General features: G+C 45.4%; 1 protein-coding gene across 3 annotated transcripts in view; it reads right to left on the bottom strand.

Annotated features, from left to right (window-relative positions):
• SCN10A (sodium voltage-gated channel alpha subunit 10) overlaps window positions 1–19082 on the bottom strand; it is an 80580-nt gene that overhangs the window by 45996 nt on the left and 15502 nt on the right. For 2 of the 3 annotated variants that reach the window (XM_028518825.2, XM_028518826.2), the window contains exons 4-11: window positions 14101–14229; window positions 13435–13526; window positions 11724–11915; window positions 11233–11299; window positions 7734–7875; window positions 7389–7586; window positions 6477–6647; window positions 2262–2555 (exon numbers count right to left, since the gene is read on the bottom strand). In XM_028518825.2, the coding sequence (XP_028374626.1) occupies window positions 2262–2555; window positions 6477–6647; window positions 7389–7586; window positions 7734–7875; window positions 11233–11299; window positions 11724–11915; window positions 13435–13526; window positions 14101–14229 (1285 nt within the window). The remainder of the gene's footprint in view (window positions 1–2261; window positions 2556–6476; window positions 6648–7388; window positions 7587–7733; window positions 7876–11232; window positions 11300–11723; window positions 11916–13434; window positions 13527–14100; window positions 14230–19082) is intronic. The other variant, XM_028518827.2, reaches the window with a different exon arrangement.

The raw sequence follows: 19082 nt of genomic DNA, 5'->3' as shown, positions 1-19082 counted from the left end.
CACATAGGACATTTATGCATACTTCCTACTCCTCGTTAGACTTTCTGGACCCCCTTTCTCACTGGCCCACTTCGATCCCCAACATACAACCCGGGTTCTAATTCCACACCATCTCTTTCTTTCTCAGGGGACATTTGTGTGTCTTGACTGACTGACACCATCCTTTCGATGCTTCCCTCTTTGGGCCTTCAATCCGAAGTTCTATCTGGGTTTTGGACCAGGCCCCTAACTCTAGCCACACACACACACACACACACACACACACACACACACTCGACATGGGGAATCTGAGGCCCACAGCAGCTGGTTCAGCCCCATACAAAACATTCAGAATCCAAATTCAACAATGATTTATCGAGCCTCTACCATAGGTGAAGCTCACAGGTATGCAGCAGGTGCTTAATAAATATGAAGCATGTTTAGAAAGTTTTTAACCATGAGGACTCAACCAAAGATATTAGTTGTTATTTGTCAGACACATATCTATAATTGTGGGCACTTTAGCCCTGACTGGTGTGGCTCAGTGGACTGAGCACCGGCTTGTGAACCAAAGGGTCGCTGGTTCGAATCCCAGTAAGAACACAAGCCCGGGTTGTGGGCCAGGTCCCTGGTGGGGGCCACGTGAGAGGCAACCACACAGTGACATTTCTCTCCCTCTCTTCCCCCTCCTCCTCTGTCTAAAAATAAATAAATAAAATCTTTTAAAAAATGTAGGCACTTTATTCTTCCATTTAACCTTTTCGCTATTTAGAAGACTTTTTACAAGGGGAGACACAGAGGCTTGAAGAGTTTAAGGAAATGAAACCCAGGTTTGTGTGACACAGAAGGGCTTAAAGACTTAATCTTGCACAGGCCAAATAATTTAATGAAAGTGCACTGATGTTGCGATATCTAGGGAAGTGGTAATGTAGGGATCAATAATAAGGTTTCTTGAATAAGGCATTTTCTAGAATATTAAATCACCTCCAAGGAGGCCCTGTAGACTAGCTTTGACTTTAGGACTCTGTTGGTCCTTGGAGACCTACTCTCCCTTCTTTGCCCAGCTCTGTACCCAGGAAGAGTGACTTGTACAAACTGCATCACCCTCACCCTCTGCCCTGGTTGGGTTTGGTCAATGGGAAGTGCAGATAGAAGATTAGAGGCTGGGAGGGTACCCCCTGTTTCTCCTCTGCTGGCCTGTGGCTGGGTGCTGACTGCAGTTCTACACCTGAAATTACAAGTTCTATCAGGCCACCTCGAACACACAGTGGCTGTTCTTGCCACGTCCTGGTTCTGGTCCTTTCCCTCACCTCTCCAGCCTAGGCACACACAGCTTCCCACCGTGCTGGTCTCTAAGGGCTTCATTGTCCTTTCTTAGCCCCCAGAGCTCCACCCACTCTCTGTAAATACTCCACTCAACTCTTTCCAGTTGCCTGTTGGAGTGGTTCATCTGTCTCTTGCTGGCATCCCATCGGAGATGGAGCTGAGCTAATCCTGCAAGACTCATCCTAATCAGGGGAGCCCTGTAATACATGGTCTGTTCCCAAGTCTGTTTGCAAACTGCTCTGTGTCTGTGGCTAGCCAGAGAGGGCAACTGAAATACACTCATAGCATCATTACCACAACTGGACAGAGAGCTCACATCATGCCATGGCTCCCAATCCAATGAGGAGTCCCTGGTTTGGCATTACATTCTGTGATTATTCTATTAAGAGTGCTGGCCAGTTAGTCACTTCTGCTTACACTGTGCATCTAGCAAGTTATTGCTTCTCTGAAGAAAGCAAGGGATATGTTGAGTTCAGTCCATGGCACCTCCCAGGATTTCTCTGGGTCCCATTTGCCAAGCCCAGAGTAGCTTGAGTTCAGTCCATGGCACCTCTCAGGATTTCTCTGGGTCCCATTTGCCAAGCCCAGAGTAGCTTGCACAGAGCCACAGGTAGGGAGAGAACCTTCCATTTTTCTCATACTTATCCAGAGAGCAAGCAGATCTATCCCTAAAGCAGTGGTAGTGAGTGGGGACAGAGAAACACTGAAGAAACTGTGGAATCGACTGGAAAAGAATCTGTATCAGTGTACAGAGTAAACCAGAAAACCTGTTGGACCCAGGTAAACCCAGTCTTTCTCTGGGTCTCACTTGCCCTGTTGGTAAAATGCGGGTAGATGGAGGTGTTGGGCAGCATGATATCCAAAGGGTCCATCCACATGTGACACTCTGGACTTCTTGGCCCAAGGCCTCTAGCTGGAGGGCATCCCCAAAGAGTCTAGAACATTCACAAACTCACCAAGACTTCTGTGACTCCAGGCCCATGCTCACCAGTGGGCGGTGTGAGGTACCCATCTTCTCCATGCCTTGGTCCAGGGTGGGCAGGTTGAGGCACTGGGCTCCTAGAGGGAGGGCCTGGCTGGCGGGTACTCCCACCCAGCAGCAGGGAGTCTCGACGGCTATCACGGTCTCCGAGAAAGACCGCATCATCGGTGACCCCATCAGGGAATGAACCCTCCTGGGGAGGGGCCCGGAAATGAAACACACTGCCGTGGCTGGCCCGGCGTCGCCCAGAGGTGAGACCTAGGAAAGACTGGGCATTGCCCCAGAGGACAGGAAAGAGGGAGGCTAGGAGCTCATCCTGCAGGAAAATCTGGAGCTCAGCACTTCCCTCCACTCACTCCCATTTCCCTGCTCTTATTCTCATGACCTCCTATCAGCAAATGAAGGACACAGATCTAAGGGGTTTCCCAGTAAACCAAGAGAATAGGGGGAGAATAGAGAGAGAATTGGGGAAAAAATATTCTTGACACAACCTGGGGAAAAGCCAAGAGGAATGAGAAACTACAGGGTGGTTAAGATCAGCAAATAGGTCCTCACGGCCAAGGACACGTTAAAGGACAAACTTGTGGTTCAATGGGACGTGTCAGCTATTTGCCATCCTTTGGCCACTGGGCTGCTCCACCCAGCAAAGTTGTGACCTAAGGAGACTCTATTATGCACATCAGTTCTGGAACATGCTTGGTAAATGGTTGTTGAATGACTGAGTGCACTTTATTGCCTGAAAATTAGGTTCTACAATTCATTAGATTCAGCCTGCTTGGGTGTGAGAGTTTGTGCTGCAAAGGAGCAGACAAGGGCTCAGTAATGTAATGAGCTTCCAGGATCCCTTGAGGCAAACTTTGAACCGTCAACAATGGGGAGATTGAAGGGAGAGTTACAGCCTAATTTCCTGGAAGAATAATGATATTCCTCCAAATCAATAAACATTTCCCATCAAAATCCTCCTCTGAGAAAACTGTGTGGCTTACCGTTGCCAGAGAAAAGGAGAGAATTCATAGGCCCAGAGCCCCTGGAGTCAGTTGGCTGGGTCAGCTAGTGCCGACGACCACTGTGGGAGGCTGACCCTAACGAGTTATCAATTATGGCTGGCACTCCCACCCAGGAATAGGTCATATAAAGTATTTCTAAAACCTAAACATTGACTGCCTACCGAACTCTGATCATACTGCTGAAAATTTCCCCCTCCGTTAATTCTGTGGACAAAAAAGGGGCCACATACTAAACCTGACAAGCTCAGGGGAGGCCTGCATGGCGGGCCTTACAAACACATAAGAGGGTCTGAAGTTCAAACTTCCCAACTAAAGGTGAGTGACGGCAGGTAGTCATGTCCTAGGTTCCTTGACAAAAGTTAATCTGTACTTTAACTGAGCTTGCCCATTGTCTTTTTGCATCTAGGAATGTTCATGTTCCAGTAATCCCCTTTTCCCAAACCCCTCAGGGCACAATCTCCCACCAGAACACAAGACCCTGAAACCCCTCATTGGTATCTTGTTCTTCCACTTATCATCTCTATGTGCTGTAAATGTTAATTGTTATTAACATTTACTATGTTAATTTACTATGTTACTAATTTACTATGTTACTATGCTATATCCACCAATGTAAATTTTACTTTTTATCCAATCTCAGCGATTTCCCTGCTTTCCTTTCTCCTGCCTCTCTAATCCCTCACCCAGGTAACCCCCTTACATCTCCCACTTTGATTCTGATGTATAAAATAAGTGGTAAAACTGCCATTTTTCAGGAGCATTTTCTCAATCCATTGAGATTTTCATTTCTAGCAACTGTCATCAATTTGGCTCAGATAAACTCAGAAAAATTATCTACAGGTTTGGATTATTTTTACACTGACAATTCCTTTTATTCACTAAACTACTGAAGTTGGGACACCTCTTGTCAGTTTGAGTTCTTACTTATCCCCTTAGCCAACCAAACTGAAGTTTCCTTTTTGGATATTTTGAGCCCAATGCTGTTCTGCAACCGTCATGGCCATCCTGAAACTATAAACAGAGTACTCTTTTGCCTAGTAGAGATGTCCAAGGACTATGGAACTCATAAAATCCCACAAATCCTTCTTACCTTTGAAGCAAAGGTACAGAGTCAGTAAACCTTTATTAAAGGTTGGACAAGTGAGTTATTTGTACTGGGCAATAGGCAAATCAGGGAAGAAATTAGGAGAAAAATTTTGGTCCCATATGAGACAGGCAGTGCCCCCTTAGCCACCAATTAAATACTTCAGAGTTAACCTATTGTAGGCAATGATTTCTGAACATAAGTATTAGACTTGCCTCAAAATGCATCACTCAAGAGGGCTAACTCATGTCCTGTGGATTGCCCGAAACCCTGGCTGTGTCTCTCCTAACTACTCCCACCCATTCTCTCATTTCTGATGATAAGAAAATGGCTTTATGTAAAAACTGCCTGTGGTCTATTTACCACAAGAATATACCTGGGAAAAGAGGAAAGGGATGCCTTCTTGAACAGACTGCAATTAATCAATTAGCATTTAAAAACTATCCAAATGGCACCTTTCTGTCTTTGCTCATAACACGATCTTCTTTGTGCCTGGAAAATATGCCTCCCAAGCCCTCCCAGTCCTCAATAACTGGAGGACCCCCTACTCACTATTAACTATTCACTTCCATTATTCCCTCCTCCAGTGATGCTTTTCTGGATACACTCCCACACCCCTAAGAGTCATGTTTCCTCTTCTATTTCCCAAACACCACGCCTGTGTCCCTAATGTAGTGTAGAACACATGGCTGTTTTTCTCTCTGCCTCCTCCATCCAAATGGGAAGTCCTTGAGAAAGGGACCATGTTTTAGTCATCTCTTTACATCAAACATCTAGTATTGTTGAATTAACAACATAGAGTTCCTCTCTTTTTCCCTTTGAAGGTGAGCCTAGCTGGAGAGACAACCACATACACCGAACAGTTATTGGACATCCAGGTGCTGATTTATGTGGGGCTGAGTGAATGGAGGAAATTAAAGCCCAATTCAGAGTGTCATTGACATTGCCATGGAAGCTGTGATTCATCCTGTTCTGTGATTGTCAAAGCCCTAGTCAAATCCCCTTTGAAACATCTTCTGAACTGTGCCCTGTGCATGCTGGGTGTTGCTCAAGAGGCAGAGCAAGAAAAAGAAGGGCACAAACTCTGATAGATGCTGAAGTGTGGGTGTCTCTGAGGCCAGTGTGCACGTGAGCATGTCTGTGTACTTATATGCACACATAGGTTTGAGGGTTGGAGAGACAGTATTCCAAAAAGTAGAATATCCTTCAGAAGAGCACAGGAAAAGAGATAGAGAAGGAAGTGGGGGTCAGAAGGCCTGAAAAATAGCCATTTTAATCCTCTTTCCCATACTATGAGAGTGGGAACTATTGTTCTACAAAGGGCTTATTATCTCTTAGGCTTGTGGAAGAGGCAATATGTGGGGTACACAGGACTTTGAAGGGAGGAGGTGGTGGGAGGAAACTTGGTGAGTACAGTGAATCTTAGATTGGGAAGTAGAGGTTATGGGGGAGGCAGAATTGCTGCAGAATCTGAAGTGAGGCTCTAAGGTAATTCCTAGGCTGGACTGTATCACAGAGATGGGGGCTCGGATCTTCTGTGCTAACAATAGGTGGGAATTTGAGCTGCAGGGGCTGAGGCATGAGGTCAGAAAGAAGTAGGCAAATGATTTCAGAACCATGGACAAGAACTGCCCTCCCGGATCCAGAATCACAGATCAGTGTGTCAGAAGGAAGCTAACCCTTGATGTCCACAGGTCCACAGACACCTCAAAATCATGCCAAATATGTGTTCACTGCCTTTCCTGCACACCTGGCTTCTTCCTGCAGTGCTCCTCTCTTAGAATCACCACCCATCTAATTGCTCAGTCTGGAAACCTGGGAGTCATTTTGGATTCCTTTTTACCACATTCCACAGTCCCAGTCTTGTTGATTCCATGCCTACCCATAAAAGTCTTTATAATCTACCTCCTTTACCCATCCACAATGACCTTGTCCTAGTATAGGTCACAATTTGTGGGCAGTCTGAATTACTAACACAACCTCCTAATATCTGTGCCTCCAGCTACCTCCCAGTTGCAAACCACTTCCCACTTTAATCTACTATCCACAACAGCTGCAAAGGTGGGTGATCTTTACAGCATAAACCTGAGCCCCTTACCATCCTGCGTTGGTTGTAAGGCTCAGATTGGAGTGATTTGTTGTCATCTGCAGAGCCCTCTGATACTCTTGACTTCATTCTGTGCCTTTTTTCATGGACACTTTTGGAGGCTAAAGGTGACCCAATGTGGGAGTGGAGAGAGGCTGTGTCAATCCCCATCGTTGCCAGCACCTGAGGAGAGAGAAGAGCAGCTGCAGCCAACAGTATCTGGTTGAACTTAGCATAAATGTGTCCCCCAGACACAGGGTGTCCCAGAGGTGAGGACATCTGGAACAGAGGAGGCCAAGATTAGGACCTGGGTGGAAATGGGATTGAGACATGGCGGGAAGAGCTACTTCTAGGTCACCTCCCTCATTCACACAGTGGAGGAGAACCTGTTGATGACCTGCCCAGATCCCTTTTACCAGGCCAGTACACTCATCCCCAGCTGCCTGAGTGTTAGCTGCTAATGGCTCATAGCTGAGGCATTCTGCAAAGTTTCCTTTGACTGTACATTTGGCTGGGGCAAGTATGGGGGTGCAAAAGGCCAGCCCTCTTGCCTCAAGTTAGATGGGCTGACTCTGTAGTACTAGTCACATCCAGAGCTCCCAAGGGATCATGCTGAATGTTGTCTCTGGCTGAGGCCACATTCTCATTTAATTCTTCCCCTCCCCCATTCTGCTTTCTTCACTCTCCTTCTTCTGGGAGCACATCTCAGTAAATCACTTGCCTAACATCTTCACTTGGGTTCTTATTTTTTGTTGTTGTTGTTGTTGCTGTTGAGAAAACCTGACTTAAGATGATCCCTGAGGTAAGATAAACCTTCCTAAACTTCCAGAGAATGACAGCCTTAATCTAAGTGACTTGTCCAGACCTCTCCCCAAGAATGTACAGCCTGCAACAGGCTTCACAAAGCTTTCACTCCTCACAGACCTCCTCCTCCTTCCGCAGCATCTCGAGGGCCTCCTGAAACTTCCTCTCCTTGGCTTCAATTTCATCAATGGTTGCCTGGTTCTGCTCCTCATAGGCCATGGTGACCACAGCCAAAATCAAGTTGACCAGGTAAAAAGATCCCAGGAAGATGACAAGCACAAAAAAGATCATATAGATTTTCCCAGAAGCCCTCAGGGTCTGCAGATTCAAGAGAAAGGAAAGAGACATGTACTCAGAGTAGACGGGCCCCTGACATTGTCAGGCTCCTCCAGGAAAAATGTAGCGATGTTGAAGCCCACCCCTTAGCCTTCAGCCAAGTCTCTATGGGGACATGCAGATCAATACCTGCTGGTAGAGGCGTTCCCAGGAATCCTGTGTCATGAGGCGGAACAGTGAGAGGAAAGCCCAAGCGAAGGAATCAAAGCTGGTGTAGTTAAAATCAGGGTTGTCAGATGTCTTCATGCAGAAATAACCTTCAGGGCAGTGGCTGCAGCAAGAAGAAAGAAGGTTGTCAATTACACAGCTGACTTGGGGACAAGTCAGCCCAGGGCTGTGGAAAGATTGGAGTTCAAGGCCTGGACTTCCTCTTAGGAGCTGGATGACCTTGGACACTTAGTTTCTTTAGGTCTCAGTTTCTCTTGCCCATAAAATGGGGATGATAATAGTCACTTCAGAGTTTCACACAGAAGGGAGTGGCCTGGGGAAACTCAGCTCAGACATGACCCCACAAGGCTACAAACTTTTTGCAAGTTCACACCAGGGGAGGGAGAGTCACTACAAATAGCACAGACTTAAAACCTGAGCCTGCTGGATCACCTGCAGAATTGCCTATTGAAGGAGGACTCACATTAGCCAAGTTCAGTGACCAAGCATAGGTAACAATGAAAACATTTCCCACTGACTGAGCACTTACTGCGTTCCCCTCTCTCACCTAAATGCTTTGCAAATGCTCTAATTTAACCATCTCCACATCCTTTTTACAGATGTGGAAGTTGAGATTCAGAGAGAAGTCAGTTCCTAAACCCATACAGATTCAATGTATTTATTTAAAAGGAGAAATATAACTGTCCAGAAGCCTATGAAAACTGACCAGTAAAGGAAGGTCAAATCAAAGATGATTGCTTGGTGAGCACTGGGGTGGGAGTGCTGGATTCCTCTCTCTCAATAAGTGGGTAAACTGATGTTGAGAAATGTACCTCTGAGCCCAGGGTATGTGGAGTGCTCTCATCCACCTCAGTGGGATGACCTGGTCAAGGATGGAGTGATGCTGTGTTTGTATTCTGGATTCTACTCTTCTAGGATTTCCCCACTAACACCAGCCTCTGGGGCTCTCCTTGTTTCAGATATCAGTGTGAACCCTCACTCCTAGAATCCATACCATTGATTAGAGTCCCAGCATCTTGATAATAATCAATCCCAATTCTATCTTCCACCTTGCTTTCCAGACATTGTAGACCCACATTTAAACCAAGACCAAATTTTGGTTTGCTGTCCCAAGGAGCAAGTCAACCCATCACCTGTAGGTTTGCTAGTGAACACTGAAGGCAGCCTTATCTCTAGGTCTGCCATAGAACACTGTGTGGCTGCTACACATCAACAGCTAACTGCTCTGAGAATTACATGAAACCATGGTGCAAGGCCTTTTGCATGCTGCCTTCAGCATAGTAACTGTGATATATAAAATGCAAATTTAAATTCCTGCTGCTTTTAATCTGAAGCTACCAGTAGGATGGACTGAGACAATGCATGTGACGGAATGCTGAAAATCATCAAGTATTTCCTAGTATGTGTTCTCCACCTCAACACCCCAGGCTTTCCTCCCACAGTAGCACTGGTCAGTGTGGGCCTTTGCTCAGGGCTCTGCTTCTCAGAAGCCCAGCATAGCCTCAAGGTTTTGTGGTCACAGCATGCCATTCAGGACTTACTCTGCCCATTGTCCTGAGATGGCCTCTACTCACCATCCCAGCCCTATCCACTTCTTCAATACCTGGCCAGGACCTGCCTAGCAGGAGGTCTGGCCTCTCTTGGAGCTTGACAGGGTGCTCATGGATAGACCCCATAAATTTACCACCAGTTGGGCTTGGCTACTGTGGAGCCACTGCCATGAGAAGTCCCATTATTCAGATGGGAAATGGTCATGATGGGCCTTTGGTCTAAATTTAAGTCAAGGACAAATGAAAGCTGACATTGGAAAAATCTTCTCCCTGAGTCAAAGAACCAAATGCCAATTTAATTTGTGAAGAAAAGAAGCCAAGAAGCCTATGTTGATCAAGTTCTCCTGTTTGTCCCACCCCTTAGCTCTATCTGAGATTATTTCTCTAGTGAGCTGGTTAAAGCAGAGCTCTACCAGTTCCATTTGGGGCTGTCAGCTACTCAGGGAGTGGGGTTGTGCGGGCTCTGGTCTACCAGGCCCCCAGCCATGGACGTGGGAGTGGTAAGCCTTTCTGATCTGTTGCCTGAACTCTCTCTGCTCACATCTGCTCCAGTGGTAAAAGCAGCAGGCATCCCTGAGGGCCCCCCTACCTCCTTGCTTGTCTGTTCTGCCACCTGGAGTGGCCTCCATCCAAACCATCCCTTGATTACCCAGCTTGGAGGCATACTGCCTGCCCCTCAACTCTCATCTCAACTACCACCTCCAAGAAACCCTCCCTGACCTCCTCCCCAGCCTCGCATTATCACCTCTCTGTGCTGCCCCCGCCCTCAGAGCCTCCAGCACAGCAATGGCTCTCCACAGGGGAGCATCTTGATGTATATGTCTCAGAGCTCACAAAGTGACAGCTTGCATGCTGCATTTGGCTTGCAGAAATATTTTGCTCGGTTCACAACATATAGACATTTTATGGAATTGGTAGCCAATGTTAATAGTTGGGAGATTTCACATAAAAATCTAAGTTTTCTATTTCTCTTTTAAAAGTTGGAAGAGTTGGAAGCAGTGGACCCAACATTTCCACGTAGCAACCAAAGGCTGGACAGTGGTTGCCCCCTTTTGTTGGGGTGTGCACTCTCATTGCCATGGCCCCTACCCAGCCTGCTCCTCTCATTTGTCATGTGTCTGGATTCTGTGAGGATTTGAAATTATAAAATCTGATGCCTGTGCTTTTTACTCTGTTATGTGAGGATAATGAAACTCATGGGATGGAGCTGTGATGATTGAATGTGGAGCATTTGACACAAAACATATTTAACAAATATTAGCTCTTTCCTAGGGTAGATTTCTTGCAAAAATGGACACAATTATTCTCCTCCCTGTATCCTCACCCCTTTGTGATATGATGTTGCACCTCCTTCTATCAAAAGGTGAGGTCTGTTTTTCCACCCCTGGAATCTGGACTGACCTGGGACTTGCTTTGGTCAATAGAATGCAGTAGAGTTACCTTGTACCAGTTCTAAGCCTCAAGAGACCTTGCACACTTTCACTCTTTTTTCTTGGAACCCTGCCTCTGCCATGGGAACAAGCCCAGGCTAGCCTGCTGGGGAATGAGAGAGCACAAGGCCATCCTAGATCAGCCAGCCTCCAGCTAATCTGTCCCTGAGATGCATGAGTGAACACAGGCAATGCCAGAAGAACACCACACTGATCTCAGCCCAACATGCTGATGTGTAGAATCTTGAGCTAAATAAATGGCTGGTGTTTTAAGCCACAAAAGCTTGGGGCTGTTTGTTACAAAGCAGAAGCTAACTCATACACTCCCTCCCCAAAGGCCTAGGCTGGCAGAAGCCACAGCTTATGCATTTCTCCATTTTATTCAGGACCAACAGCCTAGTCTCTGCCCAAAAAATGTTGATGACAAGAAGGAGAAAGGACTGCTGGGCATTGGAGCTATGTCATGGGTTGGGCACTCACCCTGCATCAGATCCATTGCCACAGAGTAGGCGGTCAGAAGTGCCTGGTTTATCAATGTAGAAGTCTGCAAAAGAAAGGCAGAAATAAAAGCTCTGCATATGGTTCTGAACTCAAGCCTTGGGTGGTGAAGGCAGCGCCTTTTAAGTCATCTTCCCCAGTGAGGTGAGTTACCTCAGCTATGTGGACTCAGTGGGCATACACAGGACACTCAGAACAGAAAAAGCCCCTCCTGAGAACAGAAAAGCTGAGCCCTGATTTTGGCTCCAAGCCTCTCCCAGCACAGGCAAGATGACTTGCCCCAGGATTTATAGCTCATTTCCTTGTAAAGGGGACATTTAATAACAAAAATGGGAGGTCCAAAAGTAAAATGCAACTCAGGAAAAGCATTAAAGCAGGAAAGAGGAATCAAAATATAAGTCTATGTGGGTACACAGGGGCTCCACACCCCTTGCCAACCAGACCTTCATCCTTATGGCAGAAATTCCACTCGTGTGTTTTATAAGAAGAGTAATTGGCTGTCTCGTTGAGAGCTGTGCAATTCTTGACACATTTGTTCTTGAGGTTACCCTTGAAGAGCTGCAGGCCCACCAGGGCAAAGACACTCAGACAGAAGACAGTGAGGATGGTCACATCAGCCAGCTTCTTCACTGAGTGGATCAGGGCCCCAACGATGACCTTCAGCCCTGTGGGAAGATGGCAGCAATATTCCCACATGGATGAGGTACTGCACACAGCACACACGTGAGCCTGGCATGCTTGCATTTTAGCCATCCTACCCTCTCACTACATACAGGTGTGAGGCATTTTACAAACTCTAGAGTAGTTCTAAGCCTAGTTCCTTGCATGAACCCAGGAAAGATGCTTGCCCCGTTTAAAGATGAGGTCACTGAGACCCAGGCAATGCATTGCTCATCATCTTAATGCTAATATGTTCCTGACAATAGCAATTCGATTTTAAAAAAGAATTGTTGAGTACCTGCTGTGTTCCAGGCATTGTGCTAATCAAGAGGCTACTAAATCATTCCAGTCCTTTTGGCATCTGTCTTTCTGCACTCAGCTCAGTTCTGGGAGAAGTTTGAGGCTGGGGGCACATGAATCTCACTGTGTGTGTGTGTGTGTGAGAGAGAGAGAGACACACACACACACAGATGCAAGAAAGTAGAATGAGACAGAAAAGAGAGACTAGACACAAAAGCACAGAGACATGAGCACAGCAATAGTGTAAAACCACGAGAGACACTGGGGACAGAGAGCATCTGAGAGGATGCTATGCCAGAGCTAAGCCCAGCCGGCAGCAAAGATGGGGCCCCTGCTTGTTTAAGGAAGAATGAGTTGCTGCTGCAACAAAGGAATTCACCGTCTTTGGGAGAGCAGCTTCAAGGGCAGCATAGCAGGAAGGCCCCTGACCGGGGAAACAGTCTGGGATTGATCTTTGCCTTTTCCTTTTGGTCAACAAATCACCCCCTGAGGACCACACTGTCTGTGTTAGTCCCTGTGCAGGGAGTTGGCATATGATGGAGTTGTGTGACAACTGAGCGGGATCTCCATAGCAAGTGGGTAGCCCCTAACCAAAGCCTGGGGATGGCGTGGGGTGGGGTGGAATGTGGGGAAGGTGGGAAAGACCAGGAAGTCTCCTCTAGGCTACTGGTGACATCAGAGATCATGGAGGTCCAATGAGATGAGCTCTGGTGAACTACTTTTGTTTCTGATTTCTCTGTAACCAAGGGCTCCCTGATTCTTTTCCTCTCTATGTGTCTAAAGGAGCTGAGGCTCGAGCTTTCAGATCTATGGAAATGGTGAAGACACTCACCTGAGCCCTGGGATACCTTTGGCTTAAGGTATAAATGAAAGTCTGACTAGATGGAGGCTTGCCTGACTTCCACAATAAGAACGTAAAATGAGGACATGACCTTCTTCTTGTCAGTTATCAATGGTGAGACCACGAGGTACTGTGGACAGGGCATCGGTGGAGGAATCAAAGTCATTAGGTTTCCAGGTCACATGTTGCCTCTTACTAGTGATGAGGACTTTTGACTGTGTTTTCTACTCTCTGGGCATTGGTTTCTTTTGCTCATAACTGGGGGCAAGAGTCCATGCCCTGCAACCTTATAGGGCTCTTGTGAAAAATCAAAGGGGCACGTTAGGCTGTGAACACCAATACATGGTCTATGAATAATAAATGTGCTGGCTAAAGTAGCTCACCTGGGATCACAGAAACTGTTTTCAAAGCTCTAAGAACTCTGAATGTCCGCAGGCCAGAGAATCCTGGGAGAGATGTTGTTGTGCCGATGTATCTGTAGGACCAGAAGTCAGTCAGCACCTCTGCAAGGAAAGGGTCCCAGAAATGCATGCAGCATAGAGAAGGACAATTTGGGGTGACATGAGCCTAGGAAGGACCCAGAATAGACAGAGAATCTAATGGCACTTCCATTTCTAAACTGACACTAACGCAGATTGAATTGTCCCAATATCTTTCCGAATGGCCCCTTTGAGAAGATGCATTGTGGGCTAGAGGCCCCCTGTGCTACATGTCTGGGTGGATATTCAGGCATGTGGGCTTGGCCAACCATCTTTGCAGACACCGTTACTCAGGGAAAGACCTTCATGTCAGCTGGGTGCAAGGCTGCACCTTGTTGGATCTACTTTGACATGCTAGTTATCAGCTCAGATTTGAGGCCTCTGACCTCTCCCTAAGGATGCAGGACCAACACTGTAAAGTGACTGGGAAAGCTATGCACTTTCAGATGAGGAAGCTGGACGGAGGTAAGGAAGCCCCGAAGAGCATGTGCATGGGCATGCCAATAGGCCCCATGCACACACACACACACACACACACACACACACAAATCAGCAAGGAGAAATACTCACGCCAGCGTAATGACGCCGAAATCCAGCCAGTTCCAAGGATCTCGCAGATAAGTGAACTCATTTAGAAAAAATCCTCTTGCCAGTATCTTTATCAAGGCTTCAAAGGTGTAAATGACAGTGAAGATATACCTGGGAGGGAGGGAGGGTGGGGAAAGAGAATTAACTGTGCCCTGGAAGGAGCTTAGAGGGAGAGCTGCTGGGATTATTCCAAAGGAAAATGCATGAAGATCATCCCCAAGGTGGGGACCCGGAAGAAGGCAGGATGAGGAGACGTGACTCAGACTGAGGAACTCTGAGGAGTGGGCGGGGCAGAGTGGGATGTGTGTGGTTGAGATAATTGGCAGCATTGGCTGCTCTGAGGGTAGGCAAAGGGCAATGCCAGGTGAAGAACCACCCTGAAGTTCAGAACAAGGATTATCCTGCTGCGTCCAGACTTCACAGGAAGTCTGAGGTTCCCAGAGATGTCCTGAGTTTGAGCTGGAGGCTCCTCTTCCAACCTGCTGATGACTGAAGACGTGGAAGACGGACCAGGCCCTGTGACATTCCTCTACCCCAGACTTTTCTATTCCAATTGCCTTTTCTTCTCACACCACGCTGAGTCTCAGGAATCCCTAAGAGCCATATGAGGCAGGAAACTGCTAGGTGTCATGGAAGAAAGAGCATCTGTTTGCTCAAGAGGATGGACCCTGTTAGAGGATGACATCTCAAACTGCTGTTTTAACCTGCTGGGCACTTGGTGGTTTCCATCTGAAGGGACGGGTCTGGAGCTCAGGTTGAGAGGAGGGCGGTGTTTCTCAAATGCTCAGAACCCCTGCCTCACCTGCAGTAGTGGTTCTCAGGCTCTAGCAAGCATCTGAACCACCTGGAGGGCTTGTTCAAACATGGATTTCTAGGCTTTCCCCCCAGAGCTTCTCAGTCAGTAAATCTGGGGTGGGGCCCAGAATTAGTCTTTTTAACAAGTTCCCAGTTGATGTTAATGCTGCCAGAGGGGAAACTACCCTTTTATAACCACTGACCAAGGGGCTCCAAATGCACGCATAAATCACACAACTTTGGGTACACTACCACTTTTAAGTGATAAATTATAAACATAAACACGGGTCTTAGAAATGGGAAGACTCCTGATTAAATGTGGCAGTTTGAACATACTGTATGTATTTACTTCTGTCTTTTCTGAAATTCTTCTTAAATGACAGTAAAAAGATGTTTTAACACATAAACGCACTAGGACAAAGATAGTAGAGGACACAACATCATTTTGGAAATGAGAGTGAAGACAGATGAGTGGCCCCTGACAGAGCAGCCCCGAGAAAGCAGAAGCCTTAGCTGGCAGCAGGGAGTCCCCAGAAGCAAGCCAATCCACACTGCAGAGCCGCTTGGAACTTAGAGATGCTAAGTACTTCTGAAAGTGGGGCTTGTGGGAGGATGGCAAAAGGGATTGAAATAGTCTGAAGGTCTTCACAGGAAGCAGCTGGGCTTTTGAGATCCTCCCCTACACCACCCATTCCATGAGGAACTGGCTCCGGAAATGGATTGGTTTTTCATCTCTTCAAGAGGTAAACCAGAGGGGGAGCACTGCATACTGAAACAGGAAACACTGACATCCTAAAAGGCAGATAAACCTGCCCCACACCTGCTTCTTCCCCTCAGAAAGTTCTTACATGCCTGGCAGTCAGGGTAATAGCCCAAGGCACTATGATGTTAATATGGACAGCCTGCAACAAGCATCAGGAATTTGAAAGATGCTTCTAATACCAAAGATAAAGAAACCAAATAGGAAATGAAAAAGAGGCAATGCAGGGAGGAGAAAAGAAGTTAGGAAAAAACCCTGTTGTTAATATTTTTAGAGTTAAGAGATGAGAAGAAACTGAATACATAAAATAAGAACAGAAGGTTATAAGTAAGAATATTCGAAGAAGAAACAGAACTTTTGAAAATAAAAATATGGTAGCAAAAGTAAAATATTCAGAGGAGGGCTAAAGATACAATTGAGGAAATCTCACAGAAAGTGGAACAAAAAGAAATGGATAAGAGGTGATAAAAAGTATAAAAATTAGATAATTAGACCAATAGTTACAGTGCCTAATAGAAAATCTAGAAAGAGATAGAAAAAATTACCAAAGAAATTACACAAAAAATTTTTGCCAAACTGAAGGATGTAAGTATTCAGTTATAAACACATACAAGTGTTTAAGAAAATTAATGAGAAGTCTCATATCAAGGCATAACATCACAGACTTTCAGAGCATTTGCACAAAGACAGGAGCCTAACTCTTTTTGAAGGTGTGACAACCACAGGTCATGGACAAAGGAATGAGAATCAAAATATCAGCAGATGTCTCAGTTGCAGCCTCGGAGGTTATAAAACAGTGGAACAATGCCTTCAAAATTTTTAGAAAAATGATTTCCAGTGTAGAATTTCTTCTACACCTAAAGTGTTAAGAATGAAGACAATTATAGATATGCAAAGTCTCAGAAAATTTCCTTCCTATCTACCCTTCTAAGAAGGTTACTAGAGGATGTGCTCCACCAAAACAAGGAAGTAACCAGTAAAGAGGAAGCTATGGGATACAGGGAAAAGACAAATGGAATCCAATAGAGGATGGAGAAGAAAAAAATCTCCAGAAAAGAGGTGTGCATCAGGCCTAGAGAACATCTAGGCCAGATTGAGGCAGGAGACAGGGGCTCCAAGAGTGATTTCCCCAAGAAAATTTGAAACTGGTGGATAACCTGATGCATTTGAATAAATTGAAGCAATAATCAAACTTCTGAAGAAGGGTTTGGGAACAAATTAGTGGGCAAATGAAGAAATAAAATCCTTATTAACTCCAGAGGAAGCAAAAACATTGTGCGAAAGGAAATGTGATCAAAATGCACTGCATGACTCAGCTGTGAATGGAATTTGCTTAGCAACACTATTATATAATTGCATGTGTAGTCAGACAATTACATATTGTCTGGTTAGCTAACTAAAATTAGTGATGTAACTAATGGGAAGATGAGTGTGAGAGGAAATGAGTTTGTTGTATATGGGCCTTATCCTTTTTTCTTTTCCATAACAGAAAGTCAATGGATAATATCTAAAATGGAAAAATTAAAAAAAAATAGTGGTATAAGTATATTATTAGAGATAAGGAGGTAGAAGAAGAAAGAGGTAAAAAAGCTGAGAGTGTTTGCCTTTGGAGATAAGGAACTAAAGGTGAGAAGATGAGAAACATGAAATTGCTGTTTTTGTTAGGATCTTTATGGAACTCTGACCTTTTAAACCATAAACCTGTATATTGTATATAAAAGTAAAAATCAAATTAAGAAGTGAGAGGAGAAATAGTGTTTGAAATCATAGCTGCTTGTGCAGTCCGCTTTCATATCTTCTTGGTTCTCCCTACCCCCACTTTTGTGTTTTCTAATCGGAAAATATTAACCCACAATTATAGGTTGTTGTGAAGCTTCCATGGATAGTTCTGGCTTCTCAGATCAAACGCAGACCCAGAAATTATGGAGAGAGTTCCTTCTAAAGACAACTTCCAGTGTGCACCAGAGGATGGAGGTCCCAGCCTAGTGCCCTGAGAGCTGGAAGGTGGGAGGTCTCAGCTTGGGGGACAGCATCCTCTCTTTCTGATGGCATTTGGCTTGTAAGATAATTTCTTCATGTTCAGTTGCAGCATTTGGACGTGATTTGTAATACACAAAAGATATATCCTAAGTGTTCTTTTTTTTTCTGTTGAATGAAGAAAATCATCTGGTATTGGGAAAAAGTCAAACTCTCAGGCACTGTGGTCATGGCCAACTCTCAACCATTGTTCAGTTTTAAGAAATTCCAATGTTTGATTGTTTAAAGACCCTGATATCTTGGCCCCAAAGGCAAAGATCCGTACTATTCAAAATCTCAAGTGTATTACTGAGACACAGCACACAATTTGACAGAAATGATCATTTAAAAAAGGTTTCTTTCCTTATTTTAAAACATGGTAAACCTTTTTTGTTCTGTTTTTGTTGTTGTTGTTGTTTTGCCAGCCGGAGCAATTCAGTGTGGGAAAGCAGCATCCTGTACTCACTCTTCACTTCCGCCCTGAGCCACCACAGTCAGTTTGTAGCCACAGTTTTCACTCTGTCCCTCAACAGCAAATCAGGGTCTGGAGGCACGCGATGGGCACCTCACTGCTTTCCACGAACAAGGAATGGACCACATCAGCAACACCTTTCATTTGTACAGTGATGCCTTTCCTTGCTGACCTTGTGGCTGGAGCTTCTTCAGTACCAATTCAATAAATCTGAGTGAATTTTTTTCAACTGTGACAGAATATACATAACATAAAATTTCCTACTTTGATCATTTTTTAAAGATTTTATTTTATTTATTTTTAGAGAGAGGGGAAGGGAGGGAGGGAGAGGAACATCAGTGTGTGGTTGCTTCTCACGTGGTCCCCACTGGGGACCTGCCCCACAACCAAGGCATGTGCCCTGACTGGGAATTGAACTGGTGACCCTTTGGTTCGCAGCCCATGTTCAATCCACTGAGCTACATCAGCGAGGGTCTACTTTGACCATTTTAAAGTGTACAATTCAGTGACATTGAGTACATTCACAGTGTGGTGCAACCATCACCACTATCTATCTCTGGAGTTTTTTCATCATCCTGAATTGAAATTCTACTCCTGAAACAACTCCCCATTCTTCCCTTCCTTCCTCCCTGGCAACCTCGTTCTACTTTCTGTCTCCATAAATTTGCCTATTCTGGGTATTTCATATAAGTATGGTCATACAATTTTTGTGTTTTGAGTCTGGCTTATTTTACTTAATATGTTTTAAAGGGTCATCCATGTTGCAGCATGTATCACAATCTCATTTCTTTTTTTTTACGATTTATTTATTTATTTTTAGAGAGGAGAAGGGAGGGAGAAAGAGAAAGAGAGAAACATCAATGTGTGGTTGCCTCTCACATGGCCCACAGCCCAGGCATGTGCCCTGACTGGGAATCGAAC

This window comes from Phyllostomus discolor, chromosome 7, assembly GCF_004126475.2.
Source record: "Phyllostomus discolor isolate MPI-MPIP mPhyDis1 chromosome 7, mPhyDis1.pri.v3, whole genome shotgun sequence".
In the NCBI taxonomy this organism is placed as follows: domain Eukaryota; kingdom Metazoa; phylum Chordata; class Mammalia; order Chiroptera; family Phyllostomidae; genus Phyllostomus; species Phyllostomus discolor.
This window is presented reverse-complemented; position numbering and strand designations above follow the sequence as displayed.